At 41.8% G+C, this 24,857-nt stretch overlaps 1 protein-coding gene across 2 annotated transcripts in view; it reads right to left on the bottom strand.

Annotated features, from left to right (window-relative positions):
* Window positions 1-24,857, bottom strand: part of LOC310744881 (sodium channel protein type 2 subunit alpha-like) — a 75,703-nt gene that overhangs the window by 20,304 nt on the left and 30,542 nt on the right. For both annotated transcript variants that reach the window (XM_083576792.1, XM_083576793.1), the window contains exons 13-21: window positions 23,309-23,659; window positions 22,642-22,774; window positions 21,588-21,826; window positions 16,691-16,864; window positions 15,833-16,189; window positions 14,896-15,381; window positions 3,460-3,580; window positions 2,358-2,512; window positions 1,878-2,051 (exon numbers count right to left, since the gene is read on the bottom strand). In XM_083576792.1, the coding sequence (XP_083432918.1) occupies window positions 1,878-2,051; window positions 2,358-2,512; window positions 3,460-3,580; window positions 14,896-15,381; window positions 15,833-16,189; window positions 16,691-16,864; window positions 21,588-21,826; window positions 22,642-22,774; window positions 23,309-23,659 (2,190 nt within the window). The remainder of the gene's footprint in view (window positions 1-1,877; window positions 2,052-2,357; window positions 2,513-3,459; window positions 3,581-14,895; window positions 15,382-15,832; window positions 16,190-16,690; window positions 16,865-21,587; window positions 21,827-22,641; window positions 22,775-23,308; window positions 23,660-24,857) is intronic.

The following is a 24,857-nucleotide window of genomic DNA, read 5'->3' as shown; positions in this document are numbered from 1 at the left end:
CTCAAGCAATGAGATAAATCAGAATAAGAAAAGAAGGAAGGAATGTGGTTCGGGAGATATAAGGCACTGAAAGGTGAGATTAATATGTGTTATTTTAGCCTACTTTCATTAGGCACACTGACATAGCAAGTGTCAGGAAGTTAAAAGTACAGCAAGATAACATGGGAGCTAAGCTACTATTCTTTCCCTTTGCACACAGGGGGGAAAGGAAGTGAGCATTAGTTTCCACTCTGCTCAGGATAAATCAGGATGAAAGTTAACTCCCCACTTCTCAATCCTTACGATTTCATTGCAGGTATCAAATTATTCTATCAGATAAGCAAAAACTGGGACAATAACACAAGTTTCAGGCTGGCCTCTCACCATGTGACAATCAGTTATTATCAATGCATAGTTTGACAGTTCAAGCTTAACTGGGAGAAGTTCAATTATTCATTCAGTCAGCCATTCTAACCAGCTGCTCTGTATGTATACAGTGGTACCTCGGTTTACAAACTTAATCCGTTCTGGAAGTCCGTTCTTAAACCGAAACCGTTCTTACATCGAGGCACACTTTCCCTAATGAGGCCTCCTGCCGCCTTCCACTGTTCGGATTCTGTTCTTAGACCGAGGTAAAGTTTGCAAACCGGGACACTACTTCCGGTTTTGTGGAGTTTGTAAACCGAATCGTTTGTAAACAGGACAGTTCTTAAACCGAGGTACCACTGTATAAACATCTATTCTGGCCCGCCTCAAATAAAATAAAGCCGCCTCAGGTAATATATAAGACTTTAGAATAACTTTGTCCTAAAAAGCTGTTAAGAAGACTGCATCCTCTTGGTCACTATGACTTACTTTGACAAACTTTTCTGTTAAGTGGCAGGATGAGTGATATGCAGATGCAACTGAGCATATCTCACTGAAGCGGCTATTCAGGAGCAGTGGTTCGTCCTTTTGGCAGTGCTCAGAAAGAGGGTGGGCTACTGAGCATCTGTTCCTTGGTCTCTCCATAGTCTTGATCAGTTGTTAAGCCTAGCCCGCACTCCAGACTGCCCACCTGTGCAGGTAACATATTTCTGTTCTGGTACAGTGCCTCTCTAAAGATTCTAGCTGGGGTTTTCCCATTATAGTCATTTTATGGATATTTGCTTTGAATGGCTCCCAATTCTGGTTCGCCAGAAGTGGCTTAGTCATGCTGGCCACATGTACACCGGCTCCCTCGGCCAATAAAGCGAGATGAGCACCGCAACCCCAGAGTCTGTCACGACTGAACCTAATGGTCAGGGGTCCCTTTACCTTTACCTTTTACTGTTCTTTACCACATACATATTTCATATATTATATCTTGAGTCTATATTAGATCTTGAGCCTGCAGGCATGGTCTATTTCCTTTTTAACTTTTGTACAAATAATATTTTTTTACGACTGTTACTGTGTTACAAGACATTCGCGTTCCATGGTGGGTGATTTTTCTTCATGTCAGCACAATTTCTTTTTTGAACAGTCTGTGAGGTAAAAATCTTCCACTTCACATGCCCAGAGCAGTTTTCCAACTTCTTAAACTGGTGGTTTGTTATTGCTTTTATGGTGATGCAATTAAAGTTTAAATGAATTGGTGAATATGTGGCACTTGAACTGGAAAAACCAGGCAAGGGCAACACTGATGGTTCACCTGTATTTGGTTTGCTAACATGGATAGATATAGGCCTCTTCTCACATTATACTGAATAATCATGACTGGAACACAGATTCATGAAGACAGATGCAAAGGACCCAACTCTCAGGTCAACTTTGCGGTATTACTATTCTTGATGTTATGGTAATGTTTTCAGGCTTGGGATCTAAATAATGAGGAGACTGCACAGGAACAAAGCAAACCAGGGGTTTCAAGTACTTACATCAACAATGAGGAAATCCAGCCAGCACCAGGCATTGGTGAAATACATTTGAAAGCCATAGGCTACCCACTTCAGAAGCATTTCCAGAATGAAGATGTATGTGAAGACCTTGTCAGCATACTCCAGCATGGTCTTGATAGTCTTGCGCTGTTCAATATATATGTCTTCAAAGGCCTGGGGCAGGGAGGAGGGTGGAATCATTGCTTTATCGTTCACAGAGATAAACCTTATTTTTTAAAATACAGGTGTAAAATTTCATTTCTGCTTCATGTTCTACTGCTAACAGATTACCAAACAATTAACAAGAGAGCAGGAATTCTTGTTCTTTTTTTAAGCACCTATCCTACAATATCTGTGAATCATGATTATTTACGAAACATTTTCAAACCTGAAAGTAACTGTACTAGCCACCATACATTCTATAATGCCCATTGAAAAATCTGAGAAAATAGCAGGTGTTTATTTTTTATTTTTGCTCACCAGAGCACCACTGCTGAGGAGAATCATAAAAACAATGAACGTCTCAAACCAGTTGTGTTCAACTATGCTGTAGCAGGTTTTCCTAAAATTCCACCAGATTTTTCCTCGGCCATCTTCTATACTCACTTGACAACATGGGAACTTCTTGATGCAGCCTGTTTACAAGGATATTAAACTGTTAAATTTTGGAATAAATGTTTATGGTTATCTTTATTTCAGAATTTTAAAGAAACCAGTCTTTCCTCCACAGAGTCGAGGACTGTATATATAGAGTTTCCCCATTTTATCCTTCCTTGTGAGGAAAGAGGATAGTTGATGTTATGGCTTAATGTTAAAAGGCACATCCTAGGGTTGTCATTTTTCAATTGTTCAATTGACTTGTCTAAGACCCTTTGAAATCCTGGTAATGTCCAGGAAAATCCAGATGTATGGCAGCCCTAGCACATCCAAAATCCATTAACCACATCCAGAAGTACTGATGTGTACTGACAGTAACACTCTCCCTAGGATCCCTTTATAGGGATACCCAGGGTTTTTTTTTTGGGGGGTGCAAATTTGTACAACCCCTCCCCACCGTTCAAGACTAGGGATTTTAGACCAATGCCTTATCCACCCAAGTTGTGACAGTTGCTATGAGGCAAGCAACCCCCCACCCCCACCCCAAGACCAGCAAATTTGTCTGGAGGCAAAATTCCTTCCTGGCCCTAAATATGCCGACCAAAAACTTCTATAGCAAGGAACCAACCAAAGGCTGTATGATGAAAATACTCTGAATAAAGGGAGGGGCGGGGAAGGAGATCTGAAATCCAACTGCAGTGAAAGGCAAGGAGGTGGCCCTAAATTTATGCCTGGGAAGCGGACCTGAATGAAGACCCCGCAGAGTCTATGGCCATCTCTGCCCCCACTATGTCAGCAGCCTCCTGAGCCAACCCGTGATTGGTCAATTTCACAGGTGGGCTAAATTCAAAATCCCACCTTGTATCCTGCCAGCTGCTGGAAGCAGAGAAAGAATCTTGGCAATGGTGGCAAGCTGTGCCACAGCAAAACTGCAGTCCACAGTTAATTTGTCAAACACAACTTGTTTATTTTGTTTCCCTGTTACCTTCTGTAAAACAGGCTTCAGGTTCAAGAGCCTCTTCAGGTTCAATCTCTGCCTGTTCACCCTCTCCAGGCGGGGCAATATCAACTGTGCTGCCTTCTGAAGAGCTGGTTGCATTTAACTTCTGAAAATAAAATCCCACAGAAAAAAAAGGTTTTTTGCCCCCTGCAACTTTATGCCGTACTCAAAAGGAGATAGTGAAGTATGACAGCGCTCTTTCAAATTTATATTGGCAGTGCATAGCAGATGGAACCACAAATTCTTATCTATGTCAACTCGGAAGGAAGCCCCATTGAGTTCAATGGGTTTACTCCTTTCTTGGTAACTTGGGTATAGGATTGCAGCCTAAGTTTGCTTGTTTTGTTTTTAATGCAAATAAAAGCATGCTAGTCAAACTGTGTTTCCCCTTTCTCATAATAAGCCTATTTCCTTATGTTGTAGAAAAGCAACGGTGTATAGGAATTCCAAAATAAGTGGGGCTGGATAACTATTTGCAAACTCCTTCATTGTATTATATTAAATTTAGGTGTGTTTGTTGTTAATTCCTCACCCACTCACTCAAGAAAAACTGGACCACTAAAGAGAGAAATGATAGAAAATAGCCTGTTGTCCAAAGTTTCTTTACTAACTTCAGAAGAAGAGTAAACTAGCAAATTAATGTTAAAATAACCCTGCTATTTACTGTAGGACTCCATATATTATTATTATTATTATTATTATTATTATTATTATTATTATTATCATCATCCAGCTATTATTAAAATAGGCTGCTACTCTGGCATAATAATTTTGGAAACCCAGCCAGAATTGGATTTTCATGGCTGCTTGTCAGAATTCAAGCCACACAAAAATCTAGCTGAGTTATGTCAGTGTGCTGGTGTGAGTTACCACAACATATGGATATTATATGCATCTATGTGCGTGGGGAATTTGCATTTTAATGTAGATCCGGGTGACCTACACTGCCACCTGCCCAGAAACAGCGTCGTTTAAGGATGAACACAAGGTTCCTGGCCACCACTAAACAGGTAAGGCAGCCACCCAGCCGTCAAGCATGAGGAAAGCTTTCCCCCACTATTGAGTGTCTGCCTGGCTTTTTGTGACATGCTGTCTCTCACTGAATGAAGCACCCATTGGAGGCACCACTGTTCTAGGCAGCCAGACTGAACCAAAATGTATAAAATACCAAATTACATTTTACAACTTCAGACAGAAAATTATACTGCACATGCTCAGGAGACTTTGCCCATATAAACTCTGTAAGTAGACGGGCACTTGGCAAGTTTTGCAGTGCAGTGGCAGCGAGTTTAGCACATTATTTATATTACAATGAATCTTTATCGCGGTCCAAAGACCCATAGAACAATTTCAGAACAAAATACAGCCAAGACAGCCAACCACGAAAGAGAGAGAAACCAAAGCAGTCATTTTGTTTTGTCTATAGCTTGATTATCTTTGTTTCTTTTTACTTCTGAAAGAAACTCTGCCACGGCCAGTGTAATATCATTAGACCTGCTATTTAATATGGGAGGCTTCAGATTTTCCCAGCAGATCTGCCAGTGGGGGTTTGATCAGTTGGTCCCTTGCTTGCTTATTTATATTGTATCCAACAGGAAAGTTGTTCCAGGCAGTTGTTTATAAATTCCCATTCTGTTGTTTCCCCCTTTTGGGAGAGGGGACTCTCTGTGCATGCTCAGAGGCATTCAGTTCAAAATTGGCAACTGTATGGTTACGCTATCCTGGCAAAGGAACATCTTTCACTAGATCAGCATCTGATGGATAACTTGTGAATTTGTCCTATATTTATGCATCCTCATGTGTTATATTTGGAATAGCTTTTTCAATGTTAACATTAGCATGTTCTGAAATAGTTTCATTAGAAATTCACTCTTCAACTTTAAATAATTTTTATACTGACACCCTTTAAAACATTATGAAATATTATGTAAAAAGCAAAAACAATTACCAATAATATCAAACTGTTCAATGTTACACAGTTTGCACTAACGCTAGAAATCCTGACCTATATTCTTAGCAAATTAAACAAAGGTTGATCTAAGTTTGTTAAAGCAATTTGTTTGGCAATTTGTACTGACATGTCAAAGGGAGGATTATGCATATATATTTCTGTATCATATTAAAATACAAAAAGGAATTCTTTGAGCTGGAAACCTATGTGGCTACATAAAGTAATTATTCATGCCCTCTTTGTAATTGCTAATTACATGAATGGCATCATGTCTAACTTGGCCCTGATGGTGCAATTCCTTAAGTGGTGGTGAAGAATATGTAATTTTACTGATTTTGTGCTGTGAAGAAGCTGACTAAAACTGAGCTTTTACAGAATTACATCACTTGAGAATTTGAGCATGACATTTTTGAACTAATCTGGATGCATTTTGCTGTTAGGCAAATTAAAAAACCAGGAAGAATTCTCCAGTAGTTAGCTTGCTGAAACAAATTAAGTTTAAAATATGAGAATAAATATGAGAACCAAGATGATAGATTACCGGTAAGTAGTAAAATCAACCATGCCTTTATACAAGTAAATAACCCATTCAGTCTCTGGGTTTGAATGTTTAGGCTGCAGTCCTATTCAGACATTACACAAATGGGGAGGGGTGAGCAGAACTGCATATGGCCAACTCATTCAGTATAAGTCTGAACTAATGATAGTAACAATATGTTTGTCAGAAAGTAAACTTCAATGTTTGGTTACTTCTGTATTAGCACGTTTCCAGCTACTTACTTTAACTGGGGGATGAAGAAACTGGCATTTGGGTTTTCACAACTGTCCATTGCAGAATCGTGTTTATGTCTGCAATCAAACTCAAACGCCATTGTTTTAAATTTGCAATGGCATATATGCTTAACAATATATATTTGTATATCCCATAAACTGATTTCTCAGTTGGCATTACAGCAACACCATCTTTACAACGTGTCGTTTGTAAAATATGTGAATGTACTTTACTTTATTCCCTTTTTAAATTCAATATGATCATCCCCCAGCTGCATGTGCTTCCTACCTCTCCTTCCCCAGTTGGATAGGACTTAATAGCCAAACATAGCAGGAACAGCAGATATTATTTCCTAACAGATAAAACAAAACATACCTTGACTGTAAGCATACTGATCCTACTTTAAGCAAGAAAGGAAGTTTTAAGAGCTCCTTTTGTATTAAGTCACATTTCTTAACTGATGCACATTTTTAAAGGCTCATTCCCTCCTGCCACTGCAATTTTAAAGGCTAGCTCAAAGAAAAATTTGCAACTGAACACAGTGAAGATTTCTTCAGCACACAGCGAGGAGGATTTGTGTTTCATTTAGTTGGGTATATTGAAAGCAAAATGCCTCCCAACTTGAACAGCTATATTAAACCAATCCATGTATTATTCATCTGATATTACACAATTTAAATTGAAACCATTAACTTAATGCAAAATCTGCAACCACCCAAACTGAATAGCCTGGTTTAGATGTAACAGGATACCATGGTTTACTGCTTCATGAATGAGCTATGGTGAATCTTGGGCTCATGCACTCCCCACTCCCTTCTCCTGCTCCTTTGCTCCGAAAGATCAGATGCCTTCACTTCTAGTTTTAAACAAACCACAGCTCTCCATGGCATACATTAAAACTATGGTGAGAACAAACCTTGATTTCAGTTTCAGTGTTGTTCTGAAAACACAGATGGAACAAACTCTGGTTCCCTGAACTTGGATGTCACAGGGAACTGTGGTTAGTTCAACACTGAAAATTCCTGATAAGAAAGGTGAGAATTGTCAAATGGGAAGTTCACAAGCCTGAGGCATGCCACGACTCATCCGTAAAGTGGGGAATAATGATTCCTTGTTATCTATGAACCAGGTCAAGCTGAGCATTTTTTTTAAAACTGGCTACAGCGCATCCTTAAACAACAGAATCAGACCCAAGTTTAAACAACTCTAATAATTCTAGCAAATTATACAATTCATGCTACATTTAAAAGAATTAAAATCCTGATACCGTAATTTAAATTTAAAAGAACAACAGGTATCTCTCCTCTGATGAGCATTCTTATTCAAACAAGCAAACTAGGAAAAACATCCTCATATAACTTATACCCGGAATGGGAATCCTGTGGCTTTCTAGAAGTTGTTGGACTCCCAACTGCCAGAAGCTCCAGCCAGCATGTCCGATCGTCAGGTGCGTTGGGAATTTTGGTCCGGCAGCATTTGCTGTGGCACAGCTTCCCAATCCCTGACTTACACAATTACTTTTGCATTTTTTTAAAAAAAACGAACCGTTTGACAAGATGTTACCAGGCCGTTTTCCATTAGAGACCTCTCAAAGGTCACCGCTGTGCGCTACTAGGGAGGGAACATCATATTACCCGCAAGGAACACATTAGAAAGCATTTGTTGATGATGCAGCATTCCCAAGGCCTGAATCAGCAAAACAACATGCTTGACTAGAGCAGAAGCCTGTGCAATACTAGTGAAACTGCACCAAGAAAAGCAGAAACCCACCTTCTTCTTTTTTAAAAAAATGATGATATGGGGAAAAAAATAATTGGAATCATAAAACATTGGACAGTACGCAGCAGTTATCATCTAAATAGGAGTAGGTAGCAATAGGACAACCACTTTAGCAGCCTCTTTTGGATTTGAGCACAGCTCTTGGGTTTTTTGCCCACAAAAGAATAATCAACACAAGCTTTGCCCAACAGCATGTTAGTGGGGCTCATTTCCATTGTTAAAGCATTCACTTAAAGCCCGGTCTTGCTCTCATTTGCTTTTCGCTGGACACTGTTTCAGTGGGAGCAGGAGCAGGCCATTATACACATGTTAAAAGCTTTACAAACCATTTCATGATTCAGGTGACAGTAAAATAAACAAAGGGATTCAGCCATTATAAATTATCAAGGATAAGTCAGCTTGAGATATGGTTTGAACATTCTAAATTGCCCTGAGACTTGACAAACTCTCAGATAAATAATTCTCATTTTCTTTTACAATTCAGTCACATTTCTGATTTTTTTTTTAAAAAAGGTTTCAGTTGCATAGAGAGTAAGACCCCCAAAAAAAGTTTCTCACCCCTTCAACCAAAGCCTCTTCCTGAACTGCAGCCTGACAATATTTGTGTTTTATACTCCAATAAAGCAGTCTTCAACAATTTGCTTAAAATGATTTCTTAATGTCTTTCTTAAGTTTACCAATAGCGCACTGATCAGAGTGGCCAGTTATTGCATTGCCAAAAGATATAACCAAAAACGGAGAGTAAATCCATTTGCAAAAAAATGGGTCTCCCCCAAGAAAGCTCAACAACTTTGGTTAATCCAAAGGGTAGATCACTGCCAGTGTTATTATAGTGGGAGTAGATTGCAGTCTCTTGGAAGTTGGACATCCCTGGTCTAGGAGAACGCACTGCATGAACTGGACCATTATGCAATGCATTTCTCTACCTCTGGGCTGGAGGGAATTTCTCCTGCTGGGCAGGAGGGAATTCACTCCCACAGTAAAAGATATGGCCAGGTAATGGGGAAAGTTGATATGCGGATGCAGATCCCTGTAGCAGTTGTAGTCTGTTTCGGACAGCAAACAACACAGAAAGGCATTCTGTGTGGTACCGCCGCCTAGCCCAGGAGTCTCATCAAATACTTTTTTTGCTGTTATTTGACCTGTCTGTTAGTGAACAGCAATATGTCAATAGTAGAATTAGTCACTTTATTTTGACTTTAATTATTTTTTTAAATTGGCTATTACCTACTTTTGAGGATCAGAGAAGATTAAAACCTGAACAAACCAAGTTGTTTTTAGAGTTCTAACTCGTTTGTGAATAAGTGTGAAAGCTCAGTAGCTAGTACAAACGCTGCAATATTATAACATCTTGTGATTTCATTATTACCACAGCTTTCAGCAACTTATTGTTAAAGGCAAGGACCATCTCTTCACTTGCTGCTTGCCTGGCAGCTGCCACTGAAACCTTCTGAATTGGAACAGCAAGCATCACTCAGATTGCAGAAGTATCACCTTTTTTTGGCTAAAATATCAACAAATGTTTGCTTTAAAAAAATGAAAGCAAATGTTCTGGGAATTTTAAAAGCACAGGATTAACTATAGAGCATTTTCTGAAGAACGAATATGAATTATTAGTTTGAATTTGGCATTTATTCTGTTTTACCACTATTAATATCCAATATCAAAATCAAATAATTGATCAGAAAACATGTACCCCTTTCTGTTTGTTTCTTTGTTTTAAATGCATTGTTTGATAAAGATATTTTTTATATTTTTTTTAAAAAAGAAACAACAATGAGGATACAACCCTGTAATCCCCAGGGGGTATCCCAGCAACCATAGGATACAGAAGACGTCCCTCTCCAATGGCAGAGAGGAAGCAGGTTTGCCCTGGAACCTGGAACCTTCCTTGTGGTGTCCATGGAAACCTCCACAACCATCCCCCTTCTGCTATTAATGCTCCAGTACAGATAGGGAGGGAAAATGGGTGGATCAGGGCAGATCCCAATCCCACCTCTGACATGGGAGGGAAATATGTCAGCCTGGGAGCTGTCATATTTATTTCCTCTCCAACCTCTCCACCTACTGCCTTGCTTGGTGCTAGATTGAGAGTGCTTTGACTGTTCTTCCAACCATAGATTCTCTCTTCCCCATACAATTGCTCTGCCCATGACTACTTTTTTGCCTATAGTCTGTACCGAATCATAATATATATATATGTGAAAATCCTCAAACAAATTCTAGAGGAATTGTATTAGGTCTAGAGAACCTTGCATGACAACAGCTTGGAAGAACAGTTCAAGAAAGATGTGTATGTATATATATAGATAGATAGAACAGAGAAACCCAAGAAGCAATTAAAATCAGAAATTATATTCATTTAACCCGTCGCCGTCCCCTTCTGAAGAAGACAGTATTAAATATGTGCCACATTTATAAGGGCTGAATCAAAAAGGGTTGTTTTTATTGTTTTTAAAAACTATGCATGCTCCCTTTTTCCCCCTTGGCCTTTGGAGAGTTCAACATTCTTGTCAGTTCATGATCCATCTTACAAAACCTATAGGTCATGCAGTAGCTATTGAAAGGACTTGATAATCAAATACATCTAGAAAAGTCATTAACAGAATCAAAATGTATGTTGGGGTTGCCAATCTTGCCTGACCATGCTGTGATGTGTGAGTCACAGGACTCAGCAGAGAGCAGCTGTGCATGTCTAGACCGTCTTGCAATGGGCAGGGAAGGAAACATAGCTCGGTAGCATGCAGGCCAGTCAATATTCACCAGAAAAGTGTGATTATGTATGTATAACTTGCTTAGGTAACCTGTGCAAGAGTGGCGGTACGTTGAATCTACCTGGTTAAAAAGGACCAGAGCTGCATTCTTGATTGCTCCTGCTTGGTTTTACCCCTGTGAGAAGTAAGAATGGCAGGCAATGAAGTTCATGACATATTACCTCCAGTCTTTTGCTCTTTGGAGGCTAGCATTCACACATGGCTTTAGTACATTTTCAGGAAGGGGGGGGGAGAGAGAAAGAGAGCTAAAGATATCATTATCAAACTTGCAAGAAAAGGTATATACAGATAACTGGCTGGTTGCAGAATTCAGTTTACATCCTTAAGAACCTTCTACATCAGGGCCAGTGAATCTGCAGCCTTCTAGATATTGTCAGGATCTAACTCCCATCATCACCACCCAGCATGGCCAATGGTCAAGAATGGTGGGAGTTGTAGTCTAACAACAAGTGGAAGGCCACAGATTCCCCACATGGTCTATGTGTGCATAATCAGAGTAACAGGGATCACTATGAAGAAGGATTAGCAGTCACAGCTACTTTGTTTTGTTTCATGAGCTGGTGATGTAACGCCTACAGTTGTTAAACTATGGTTAAGAGATCAGGAGAGGATCCTGGGATTATGTATCCCACTTCCTTCTGAAGCATGAGTCTGGATCCACAATCAGCAGCTGGCATTGTAGGGATCAGCCAGGAGAACGGGACCACTGAGCCAACTGTGGACACTGGGCCTTCTTTCCCCCCACTTAAATTCACTCTTACTCCCCAGGCGAGCCAGCTATGGCAAGGAAAAATGCTGGTGTTAGGAGACTGAGTTGGAGAGCTCCTCCCCAAAGTTGACTGGAGCCAGATATACACATGAGCATTCAGAAGCAAGTCTCTCTGAGTTAAATTGGAATTTACTGCAAATAAGCACACACAGGAACACAACTGTTTAAGTGAAGTTCTTCATTCTAATGTGACAGACAACTTGTTTTTTTGGGGGAGTGGAAGACATCCTAGATTTCTATTACTTTGTTAAAGAAAGAACCACGATGCCCCTGTTCTGGAACATTTTGATCTGGCAAAGCTCCTTCTTCTGCAATGTGATCTCCCCTTTGTTAGGATTCCTATTTTAATCCAGAAATATATTGTCACTTGTTAAAAAATGGTCTGTCCATCATCAGTGGTCTCTTGGACTACAGCCTAAATTAATGTATTATTTAGCATAAAGAGAAAAGGCTTATTCTCTTCCCCTTTCTGGTTTCTTAACCATTCTGCATTTTACACTGTAATCAATAGGTTGCAGAAGGATCTGATGAACCAAAGACAGAAAAAAAGATAGAAATGGCAAGAAGTTTGTTTTCCTCAGCAACTGAGACCTCTACTGTTCCTTTTTTGAGGGAAGGGCTGTTGTTTCAGATCTTTTCTGCAAAGATGTCCTGGAGCTTCTCAATTCAACAGGCTTCCCCTTGACCTTAATTATGAAAATTCCAGGGGAGGGGCTGAGGAATGAATGTGTGAAACTAAATGTGTCTCTTTCTATTGTATGAATCTTGCAAGTTATGCTCCTGCACAACCCTCAAAGTTTTGAGCCACACAACTGAAAAGAAGAAGAAAGCAACAGTTGCTTCTATTGAGGAGAAACACTTCCATTAGTTTTGGACACAGTTACGCTCCAATTTAAGATAAATAAAATTGCAAATTAAACATCAGTTTGAAAATAAATAAAATAAGCTGCACAGAATATATTCTCAGCCAGGTATTAGGAAACAAATATCCTTTAAAAAAAATCAAAATCAAAACTACTAATAACAGGTGAAGTGTCACTGGGTAAGAAAATGAACCCAGCTCTCAACCAATCAGTGAATTCATTTAACTATAGTACTTCAAGACCAGAACACCAAAGACCTAATGACAAGAAAAGGAATGATGGAGAGAATAGTCTAGAGGAAGGAATTGGCGATGCACTTCTTATAAATGTTACATAACTGGTTAAGAAACCACTACAAGAAATTATTGAGAACAGGAAAAAGAGAGAGAGAGAGCTGTAAGAGTAAATTTTACAGCATACAAATGCACAAAAAGCATTTTGGCTTTGAAACTTTAAAAGATAATCTTATTTTTTAAAAATGTCCAGTGCTTCCAGAACACACCATATAGAATTACTGGTGAAAAGTTTAGCAACATTTAGTAGCTATTTGCACAACTGGCCATAGGAATTCCCCATTTTGGTGAGATTTTGTTGGATTTTTACTTACGTTATTTGCAAATTTGATGCAAACCAATGCCTTAATATTTTAAAAGGAGACTTGGACCAGACAGGCATTTGAACAGAGGTTGCCTTGAAACAGAGGAGTGTCCTCTGACGGCGTTTCAAATAGAGGGCTGCCCTCTATAAAGTAGGATGTATTCTTCATTTGGCTAGGCTTCATTTATGTTTTCTATTCATCAATGCCACTCACTGAGATTATTGTCACATTAGATAGCAGTTTATATTAATGTTAGCAGATCATTTCTTTGGCCATTCTGACTCATGCTGGAATCAAATAAAATTTTTGATGTCAAGATGACCCACTGAATACAGCCAGCTCTAATAAATACCTGTCAATAATTGTGCACGTCGCCAAACCACCAAGTATTTAATCAGTCAGTAGTAAAAAATACAAATCCAGCATATAAGAAGAATCAAGTCTATGGAAGCAAGAGATTGGGACAAAAAGAGATACTTCTGTCTAAAATAGGAAATGCCATACTTTAAAGCTTTTCCCAATGTGAAAACCATACATTTCCAAGGCAAGATCACCTCAGAACCTAAATAGATATCCAGACTTCATTTTTCCTGAATTTATGTCATTTTATTCCCTTCCATAAAAAGTTTTGTTTGATTATATATCTTTTCTGGAGTATTCATATAGGTGACTAAATAATACTCAAGAACTTGAATACTTGATGTTTCGGTAGCAATCTATCAAGTAAAATGCTTCAAGGATTATTCAGCACAGCTGCAGTCCCAAGTGCTTAGATGTAGTTCTCTGTTCCCTCATGGGAAGCACCTTGAAACTCCTCCAAGCTTAAGGTCCCCCAGAACAGCACTCCATGAGGTGCGAAGGGCTGCTACTCAAACTATCTCTCTCACACACGTATTCCTATGTGTGGATCAGACACACTTTCTGTTTGCACATGAAGGGTTTGGATCCTGGCCAGCCCATTCCCGTAGGCCTCTGCCTAGTGCGGTTTTCCTCAAAACCACTTTACATTTTCTTTTAGGCTTCAGTGATAGTCTGAACAGTCGTTTCCCATTAGCACGGATGTGAGGAAAGCAGGGCAGAGCTGTTTTTTTACATCTAAGTTAACAGTCTCTCTCCCCCCCACCCCACTTTTGTTCAGCTTTTTAAATACCAGCTTCCAGGGGAATGCTCTAAGGAACTTGAGGTGTGTGGCAAGGGGGCATCATTGACTCCAACTCCTCTACACCCTTACAGACACCTTCCCTGAGCTTTCACCTTCTCTGATGAGGCGAGCTCTTTTACCATTCAACCTGATGTTCTGTTGCTACTGCATAGCAGAGCATGAAAGGTGAGTTGCAAGACTCTCATGTGCAAGAGAACATGGGGACATAGGAAGTTGTCTTATACTGGCTATAGCTCCATCTAGCTCAGCACTGTTGACACCAGGAGTAAGCCCATCAGGAGTAAGTTAGTCCATAGGTCTGATTCAACCTGTAGGGTCTCCCCATTCAGCCCCCATCCCTCTCTCCTTGCCCTTTCCCCTATAAGGCTTGGGGGGAATCACCTCCTATTGGCCCTAGTAGGAGTATTTTTAAATGATCTGTGAGGGAATTTTCAGGGTGGGCTCATAGCTGAGAAGGGAAATTAACAGTCCCCTCCTCGTGCACCATGACCCCCACACATTCAAAATTTCACACCATGGGAGAAATGTCACCATTGTAAACCAAACACACGCTTACAATAAGAAAGGAACTAATAAGCGGTAAGAAGGTTGCTATGAAGTAAGAACTGCCTAATCTTGCAGCACTGCTACATGTGCAGAGACATAAATACGACAATGTCAATAAAATACATTCAAAATTGTATTTTTCATTAGTTTTCAGCTTCATTTCACATGTGCTTGTGTATATATATGTGTGTGTGTATAAAATCCTACCTCTTTGCCTTCTTCAATTTCAGATTCGCTGCTAAATTCCTCTGTATTTATATTTTCAAAATCCGACTCTCCAACTGCCATTGGTACAGTCACAGTAAGGCCTGGATTATTTATGAATGACATATAATCATTTTCATCAATAATGTATTTTTCCACACTGCTGCCTGTGCCCACACCACTTGTGGTTCCATTCCCATCTCTCAGGTAATTAACATCTCTAGTTATTTCAACCATCATATGGTTGGAAATGTAGTTGTCTTTCTTGTTGCTTAGTTCTTCGAGGGCTTTGATATCCTCCACAGCTTTCTGCCTCCTGACAACGCCTTTTTCGACAACCTCTCGTAATTTTTTCTTTACATAATCTACTCCCTTCTGAATTCTTGCCACGGCAATCTGAAGATTGTTTATTTCGTTATCGTCATCAGTAGCAGCGAGGTTATCTGAACTAAAGGAGCTCAGAAGCAAGGCCAGAAAGAGGTTCAGTACCTAAAAGGTGGGGGAAAGAACAAAACCAATACAGGTTTCTATTGTACAGAAAAAGAAGATCAACAAAGGAAGAGGAGGAGGAGGAGGAAGGAGACACACACAGTGGGCCAATCAATAGACCGCTTTGTTTTAAAACACAAATTTCTCAGCCTATATAGGGAAGATCTAAGTACAGCTGCATTTTTTCTAAAACATAATGTGCGTAGACAAAGAAGCACTTCTGTTCCGACACATAGTTTCTCCTCTGTTTTTCTCATGGCAAACTAGAATAACATATTTTTCTTCTGTGGCCAAATTGTTCTTCCAAGAAAACTAGCCTTGTAAAACCATTCACATTAATACTATGCAAAGCTTAATAAGGACCCAGAGTTAAACTCTGCCCTAGTGATTTTTCTACAAAACAGCGTTTATTGGACATCCTAATACTTTTCAAAAAGCCTGATTTACATACCACGAGGTTTCCAATCACCATGACCAGCATGAAGACAATGAGGCACATGGTTTGACCTGCAACTTCCATACAGTCCCACATGGTTTCTATCCATTCTCCGCAAAGGACTCGGAACACGATCAAGAAAGAGTGGAAAAAGTCGTTCATGTGCCAGCGTGGAAGCTCACAGTCTTCTGCAATCTTGCACACACATTCCTTGTAGCTTTTGCCGAACAGCTGCATGCCCACCACGGCAAAAATGAAGACAATGATGGCCAGAACCAAAGTCAGATTTCCCAAAGCTCCCACAGAATTGCCAATAATTTTGATCAGCATATTTAGCGTCGGCCAGGATTTTGCCAATTTGAAAACCCGGAGCTGGAAAACAATAACAATAAGACATTATCATTACTACTCAAAATACTTCTCCATGTGTTTTGTATTTTAGCTTCAGAAATGAAAACATAATACATTTGGTCAAAATTTAGAGAAAGAAGGAGGAACAACTGCTTATATACATTTAGTGGAATTTAGGAAATGAATGAGAAACAGGCCACATACTGAGCATTTATAACTGCATTCACATATTTTTTCCATTGCAATTAGCATTTCTACAGTAGCCATCAGTTCACATTTGGTATATGTGTCAAATCCTTTTGGAATGACATTCGTTTTATAAACTAGATTAAAGCATGAATTCAAGGAACATGGTGGAGTTACTAATCAGTTAACAAATTTCACAAGCGATACTTATTAAATTCAAAGCAGTAAAAAATTTTGATCTCAGTTTCTTTCAAATACGCCGAAGCCAATATTGCATTCTGCCTATAAACACTGGGAATTATGTGAAAACTTGTGTGGTACTATTTGCACATTTACCAGTCTGAAGGATCTTAGGACTGACAACCCTTCCACGTTTGCAAGACCCAGCTCCATCAAACTCAAGCTGACAATGATGCCATCAAAAATATTCCAGCCTTCTTGGAAATAGTAATAAGGATCCATGGCTATTATCTTGAGGACCATTTCTGCAGTGAAGATCCCAGTGAAGACCTAAGTGCAAGTATAATGAATTAGTTTACACTTCATTTGAGTTCTTTTAAATTAAACTAGCCCAATTGAATACTAAGTTTACAAACTAAAAAAATTATTTGAAATGAAGTATAATTGATTCCAAAGAGGCTCACCGCTTTAAAATGGTGAGTTTAGGGTGGTCTTTCATTGTGTAATCCTGTGGAATGAATGCTAGATCAGCATTAGGATAGCAATCTCTCTCTATATATTATTCACATCCTACTGCATTTCATATTCTGGAATGCTGTCATAGTAAAAAATAGGGTGGCAGATATTTTGAGGTAACATAGCAGAAAAATGCTCTTATCTTCAATATCCCTAACATTTGGGTCATTTTAAAAAATACTTTTGCTTGAACTTTTCATTTCTGCGGAGACATTCTCCTGTCACTTCTGAAGCCCCTTCAGTTAACGTTTTTCTGTTAAAAACGAAACACTTAATTTTAAAACGATTAATTTTTAAATTACGTAGAAGTAATCAAGGACTTTCATCGTAATTTCCTTTGGCTGAAAAGGAGAAGAAGGAAAAGGCTCATAATCAATTGCCAAGCTACAAAGCAGGCCACCAAATAATAGTAAATTAACTTCCTTTGGATGGAAACCAACAAAATGAGGTTAAGAGATTAAGAGAGTAAAAGACTTGAGGTTTTTAAATGAGTACCAGCAGGGAGGACATTGTGAACCAGCACTCGTCCCTAATTAAAGTTAATACTGTATGAAGACTGCTTCAGATGGGAGTACCCTACAGCGCGTACCTGTTTCCCACATATGTTTTAAAACAAGTGATCTGGAACACAAATATTTCATTGTTACCACAAACTCCAGCTTGCTAAGAGTGCTAAGAATTGTAGGTATGTGAAAATTCCCAGGGTTCTTGGAGGAAGGCATGCGTGGATGTGATCAGTGTTTCTGTGCAAGTGCCTCTGGAATATGAACCTAGCAATCCTGCACACTCCTGATAACACTCACACGAGGCTCACTGGCCTTTGGGAACCAGCCCTAAATTAACTGGAAAATAGGTGGATTGCAAGTCACACCTCACATGCTGAAGTAAATGGTCTGAGTACTGTAGTCTGTTTCGATTTTCTGCACCGCTCACTTGCACCTGCACCCTAAGATACCCGCAATGGGGATTTAAGAATACTTTTGATGGCCCCTAGAACACTTCATGTGTAAACCACCTTGAGACAATGGTGCAGCTTATAAATCAATTGTAATAATGATAATAACAGAAAAGGGGGGAACATAATACAGTGTGCATAGATGGCATAATCTAATTATATCTGGCACTAAGGGCACCAGCCAAATGTGCTGTTCTTATGCATTCTGAATCAGCACCTCTAAATCAGTAGGTCATTCGCTGGAACTTGAACAGTGTTAAATTACACAGGTACGAATATTTCTTCTATTTGTGTTCATCTTTCACATTAAAAGCTGATATAGCTTCGTGTTCTAGGAAAATGAAAGGTCCATAAAGGTATAATTTCTGTCTGGGGACGTGTGAGGACATAAATGGGGACTTTTAGGTCAGGCACTAATATATTAGAATTAATTTGGATTATCAGAATGGTACTGTTAAATATTCCACCACCACACTACTAAAGTGGTAACATTATTATGATGGTCTTTTTTCTTATTTTAAAGCACTTTTTGAAATATTAGGTTCCTAAGAAATTTGTTTTACTGAACAAAGGTAATGAGATGGCAATGTGATCTACAAACTTTCCAGCGTTGCAGACAATTCTGCGCTGGAACAATGGCGGCACGACTAAATCAGCTTGTGAAAAAATTATATAGGCTAAGCCTAAGTGTTGCTCCACAAATGATCTCTGCAAAGCAGCTTAGATTACATGGGCTAAGATTCTCTAATATTGTCAAATAAAATTCGTAATCGCATTTTCATTAATGAGAGCCTAAAGAAGCGAAGGTAATAGGGGCGGGATGCAAAGAGAGTCATCTGTTTAAGAGCTTTGCATAGTCATTTCCCGCTAGTCTTCCCAATGGCTTTGCTAAGGAGACCCACACCTGTGGAATTAGGATGGTGATTATTCATTTTAACAAACACAGTGCAATCAAACTTTAAAAAGCACACAAAATACACCTGTTTGGTTAACAGCAGTGATTTTTAGGGCATTAGCAACTACTTTCCTTTATTGTGCATAGCTTTATTTTCAAGCGAAAGACGGTGACAAGTTTGAAGTAGATATTTCTAGTTACCCACAAGCAGGCCATTTTTTTAATTTATTTTTTTGCAGCCGGAACTCACTAGAACTCACTAGAACTCAGTTCTGGCACCTCTCAGGTGGGCACCACTATAGGAGAGCAAGGGTGAATTCATGGTGAATTCTGGCACCTCTTTTTTCAGAAAAATAGCACTGTCCACAAGCATTTCCTTTATCCTGTGGGGCAGGAGTGGTGTGTCTAGTGGGGCAAAACCACGGCAATAGTGCCCCTCGGTGCTTTTTTTCTAGGGAAAAAGGTGCCGGAACACACCTCCCTCAGAAGACCCAGCCTAAAGGCGATCTTTTTGAGCTGGGGGGTGCATCCCCTTGGCAATCAGAAGCTTGTTGAGGCTGCTCAGCTGAGGCAAGGGGGAGCTCCTCCCTCAGGAGGGTGGGGCCTGGCTCAGCTGAGGCAGGGAGGGGCTTCCGCGCTTCAGTTGAGCTGCTTAACGAGCTCCTCCCTCAGCAGGGTGGGGCCTGGCTCAGCTGAGGCAGGGAGGGGCTTCTGCGCTTCAGTTGAGCTGCTTAACGAGCTCCTCCCTCAGCAGGGTGGGGCCTGGCTCAGCTGAGGCAGGGAGGGGCTTTCGTGCTTCAGTTGAGCTGCTTAACGAGCTCCTCCCTCAGCAGGGTGGGGCCTGGCTCAGCTGAGGCAGGGAGGGGCTTTCGTGCTTCAGTTGAGCTGCTTAACGAGCTCCTCCCTCAGCAGGGTGGGGCCTGGCTCAGCTGAGGCAGGGAGGGGCTTTCGTGCTTCAGTTGAGCTGCTTAACGAGCTCCTCCCTCAGCAGGGTGGGGCCTGGCTCAGCTGAGGCAGGGAGGGGCTTCCGCGCTTCAGTTGAGCTGCTTAACGAGCTCCTCCCTCAGCAACGTGGGGCCTGGCTCAGCTGAGGCAGGGAGGGGCTTCCGCGCTTCAGTTGAGCTGCTTAACGAGCTCCTCCCTCAGGAGGGTGGGGCCTGGCTCAGCTGAGGCAGGGAGGGGCTTCCGCGGTTCAGTTGAGTTGCTTAACGAGCTCCTCCCTCAGCAGGGTGGGGCCTGGCTCAGCTGAGGCAGGGAGGGGCTTTCGTGCTTCAGTTGAGCTGCTTAACGAGCTCCTCCCTCAGCAGGGTGGGGCCTGGCTCAGCTGAGGCAGGGAGGGGCTTCCGCGCTTCAGTTGAGCTGCTTAACGAGCTCCTCCCTCAGCAACGTGGGGCCTGGCTCAGCTGAGGCAGGGAGGGGCTTCCGCGCTTCAGTTGAGCTGCTTAACGAGCTCCTCCCTCAGCAGGGTGGGGCCTGGCTCAGCTGAGGCAGGGAGGGGCTTCCGCGGTTCAGTTGAGTTGCTTAACGAGCTCCTCCCTCAGCAGGGTGGGGCCTGGCTCAGCTGAGGCAGGGAGGGGCTTTCGTGCTTCAGTTGAGCTGCTTAACGAGCTCCTCCCTCAGCAGGGTGGGGCCTGGCTCAGCTGAGGCAGGGAGGGGCTTTCGTGCTTCAGTTGAGCTGCTTAACGAGCTCCTCCCTCAGCAGGGTGGGGCCTGGCTCAGCTGAGGCAGGGAGGGGCTTCCGTGCTTCAGTTGAGCTGCTTAACGAGCTCCTCCCTCAGCAACGTGGGGCCTGGCTCAGCTGAGGCAGGGAGGGGCTTCCACGCTTCAGTTGAGCTGCTTAACGAGCTCCTCCCTCAGCAACGTGGGGCCTGGCTCAGCTGAGGCAGGGAGGGGCTTCCGCACTTCAGTTGAGCTGCTTAACGAGCTCCTCCCTCAGCAGGGTGGGGCCTTGCTCAGCTGAGGCAGGGAGGGGCTTCCATGCTTCAGTTGAGCAGCTTAACGAGCCCAAAGAGCATGGGGGCTTGCTCAGTTGAGGCGTGGTTTTCCCACATGCCAGCTGTTAGCTAGGAGGCTGAAGGACCTCAGCAAAGCCCCGCTGCACCTCTGGCTCATGAGGAGACCCTCTTTGGAGTCCATAGAGGATGTCCTGTTCGGGCTCTGGGATGGCAGTTAGAATTTGTTGAATGGGGGCTCTCTCACCCACTTTCGGGGACACCTGAGGGGTTCATAAAGAGAGCCTGAAAATCCAGCCCTTTCCTCCAGGCGATTAAACCTGGTAATCTTGGAGCAGGACTTTTACAGCATGTTTGCTAAATAACTTTCATCAGGGAAACCCAGTGATGCTCATCACTGATTTAATTTTAGATAAAACAAAATTTTAAAAATTCCGTCCAGTAGCACCTTAGAGACCAACTAAGTTTGTTATCGGTATGAGCTTTCGTGTGCATGCACACTTTCTTCAGATAATTTTAGATGCCACTGAAAATCTCCCCTGTTACTCAGGAAATTTTTTCAAGATGGTGCTGCATATCTGGATTCTGTGCATCTCAATTCTGGTACATTCCACTGCTTTTTACTCAGCTTCTCTTTTTAATTGAGTTACATTTCAAAATTCTTGTATACCGCATTGTACATTGCCTTAAGGATTCCTATTATAAGATCACGTGAATAAATAATTGTTCACATACCAAGTTTCCAACATAAAGGACATGGTTGAAATAGGGAGTCATCGGATAGTGCTCCATAGCCATAAACAGCGTATTCAAAACAATGCAGACGGTGATAGCAAGATCCACAAATGGATCCATCACTATCAAATTCATGATGTGCTTCACTTTTAGCCAAGGAGGCCAGCAATCCCAGATCAAGAACGTGTTTGCAAATCTATACCAGCATGGCGGACACTTCTGTCTGGATTCTTCAAGTTCTGGAAGAATATTTTATAGGCAAGAGATTGGTTAAAAAAATAAAAAATAAATCGGCTTTCTGCAACGAACAGCCAGAACTATACACTACATAGGATTATCCAATTATTACAAAATTAGATGGTTGCTGGCTGATGTTAGCAAGTTTGTTACCTAAAAATGAGAATGTTACAGGATACTTTAAAAAAAAAACTGCCAAGGGATTTTTAAAAACTATAAATGATTTATCATTTTAAGTTTCGATTATGTGTAATTCCAAAACTTGATGCTTTTACTTACCCTTGTATTGGATTGTCCATTGTGGTTGTTTTGTGATTTATATTGTAATGGGCGTTGGCCACAAACAATAAAAATCTGACTGGCGTGTACACAAGGCTACAATTGTCTTCCCTTGGTTCGCCAACCACTTCCATTTTGAAGGGTTAGCACTTAGATGAGGTAGATGAGGCACAAGTTTTGGTACAAACTAATTGCTTCTCGTGCCACTAAGAACAGGAAGATTCCTTTCTTCTTTGGTGCATCAGAAATACCTGTTACCCAGGAAGGCCAGGCATGCCATCATTAGAGACGTTGCAAAAATCACCTGAAAAACCATTTTAACATCTGCCTGACAGGGAGGTGGAAATAAAATTAGGGAATTTTACAAGGGCTGAATCAACATGAATCACTCTAAACAATGGAAATGCTCAATGAATGCCTCAGGGTTCAGCACTTAACAATGCTTACTTTCCACTGAAATAGAAGTGGCCCTCTTTTAAGAGTGATATCAGCACAATACATGGCCAAACATATTCCTGCCCCCCCCCCAACCCGGTACCTTCCATGGTGTTTGTGAGTATACTGGCTATACTCATGGCTCTTTGCCTTGCTGCAGATTCTTCCATCAACTCCATCGAAATCTGGTAAGAGCTCAATCTTCTTTTTCTTATTTCTGTTTCGGTGGTGGTACCCTGAAAATACAATTGTGGTCAATATAATTCCAGGAACTCAAGGCATAAGCTATATAAATGTGACCCCCAACATATACGATCACACCAAGATCTGAGGTTTTTTGGTGGTGTTCAATACGCACAACTTTGCATGTGGTAGCCATCTGGGAAAATCAGAGGCCGTATACACAAACGGAGGCATCATAATGTAAGGCAGGGATGGGGAAACCTGGTTCACATTCCATTCTGGGCTACCACCTGACGGCACATGCGATGAATGTATTTTTTGCCTTTGCCCCAGTAGGCTACTTTCTAAATACACCCTTCTATCTCCATCCAGACAAACAACAAGCATGATTAAGAGTTCATGGGCACATTCAAGCCAGGAAAGAAACTCAGGGGGAAAAGATGAACCAGTGGTGGGTGTGGCCTGGAGAGAGTTCTGAGGGCCAGACAGAGTTGTTCATTCGGCCCCTGAGCTTGAGGTCTCCCACCGGGGGTCTAAGATGTAAGAAACATGCCAGATGCGACAGAGTGGAATAGGAAGCTTCTCACCTCCAGCAGAAGCTGCCCAGGAGGTGATATGAGCCCAGGAGGTCCTCCCGCCAAGGAAACGACGCCATTGCAATCCACGGTGCTGTGCATCTTCCCGTTCGCCGGAATCGCCGGCACCATCCTTGACGACAGGCTCGCCTGGCTGGTGTTGCTGTTGCGGCGTTCGCTGTTGTGTCTGTTTGGGATGAAGAGAGAGTCCCTTCTGCTCTCGTTGTCCTCGAGGGTGCTGTGCTCGTCGTCAGCGAAGTCGTTTTCCGATCCTATGTCCTTTGCTCGGCCTCTGAAGCTGAAAATGCTGGTTCTGCTGTTGCGCCTCGGGGAAAACAAGGAGCCGCGAAGGCTCAACAAAGACTGTGAGGGGGGTGGGGGAGGGGAAGAGGGGAAACAACAACACAGTTAGTATTTGGAACCACTCGTGGGTTGTTGTTGTTTTAATTGCTTTTGACTTAAAGGTAAAGGGACCCCTGATCATTAGGTCCAGTCATGGCTGACTCTGGGGTTGCGGCGCTCATCTCGCTTTATTGGCCGAGGGAGCCGGCGTACAGCTTCTGGGTCATGTGGCCAGCATGACTAAGCTGCTTCTGGCGAACCAGAGCAGCGCACGGAAACACCGTTTACCTTCCTGCCAGAGCAGTACCTATTTATCTACTTGCACTTAGAGATGCTTTCGAACTGCTAGGTTGGCAGGAGCAGGGACTAAGAAACGGGAGCTCACTCTGTGGCAGGGATTCAAACCGCCGACCTTCTGATCAGCAAGTCCTAGGCTCTGTGGTTTAACCCACATCGCCACCCGCGTCCCGCTGTTTCAGGATACTCAACTTGGCTTATTCTTCCATAGACCCAGATCTCCCCTGGTCTTGGGAAGGATGCTAGCTCAGGTAGGAGTGCTTTGCCTGCAGAAGTTTCAATCCCTGGAACCTTAATAGTGGGGTAGGAGAGCTGGGGGGGGGGAAATCACACCTGGCAACCAATGTACCCCCTTTGGTTTCAGAAACTTCATGGGTAGACGAGTCCAAAAAGCCTGGCACACAATTTTTCACAGCCCTCTGGCACACAAATTTTCACAGCCCTCTGGCAGCTATGACGAGGCTTAGTTTGTTCAGAACTGAGTATACACTTTGAGTATATATTAGTGTTCCTAGATGAACCATAGATGGACCCATTACTCAGTATAAGGGGACTTCTATGTTCCTATTTAAGTTTTGACACCCATTTACACAGCCCAGGCTTACTTGTTCTTCTCCAACCCATTATGCAAGGCAACATTGTTAGGCAAAATGCCCTCAACCATTTAATTATACATAGCCATGACCCACCCTGCATTATCCTCAAGGGGGATCTTTCAAACATCAGTAGATGCTTCCGAAGGCAAAAGAAAGCATATTAAGTAGGCGGCTGTTGCTTACTGCTTTGGGGAAAGCCCAATGGCTAAATCCATTTAACTTGAGATCTATTAATCCACCATTTATTAATCATACTGTCTCATCAATTAATGCTTTCAAGCAACATCCAGCAGCCACAAGAGACCTGAAGATGGTGACTTTGCCAC

Source organism: Podarcis filfolensis, assembly GCF_964270895.1.
Source record: "Podarcis filfolensis genome assembly, chromosome: 1".
Classification (NCBI taxonomy): Eukaryota; Metazoa; Chordata; class Lepidosauria; order Squamata; family Lacertidae; genus Podarcis; species Podarcis filfolensis.
This window is presented reverse-complemented; position numbering and strand designations above follow the sequence as displayed.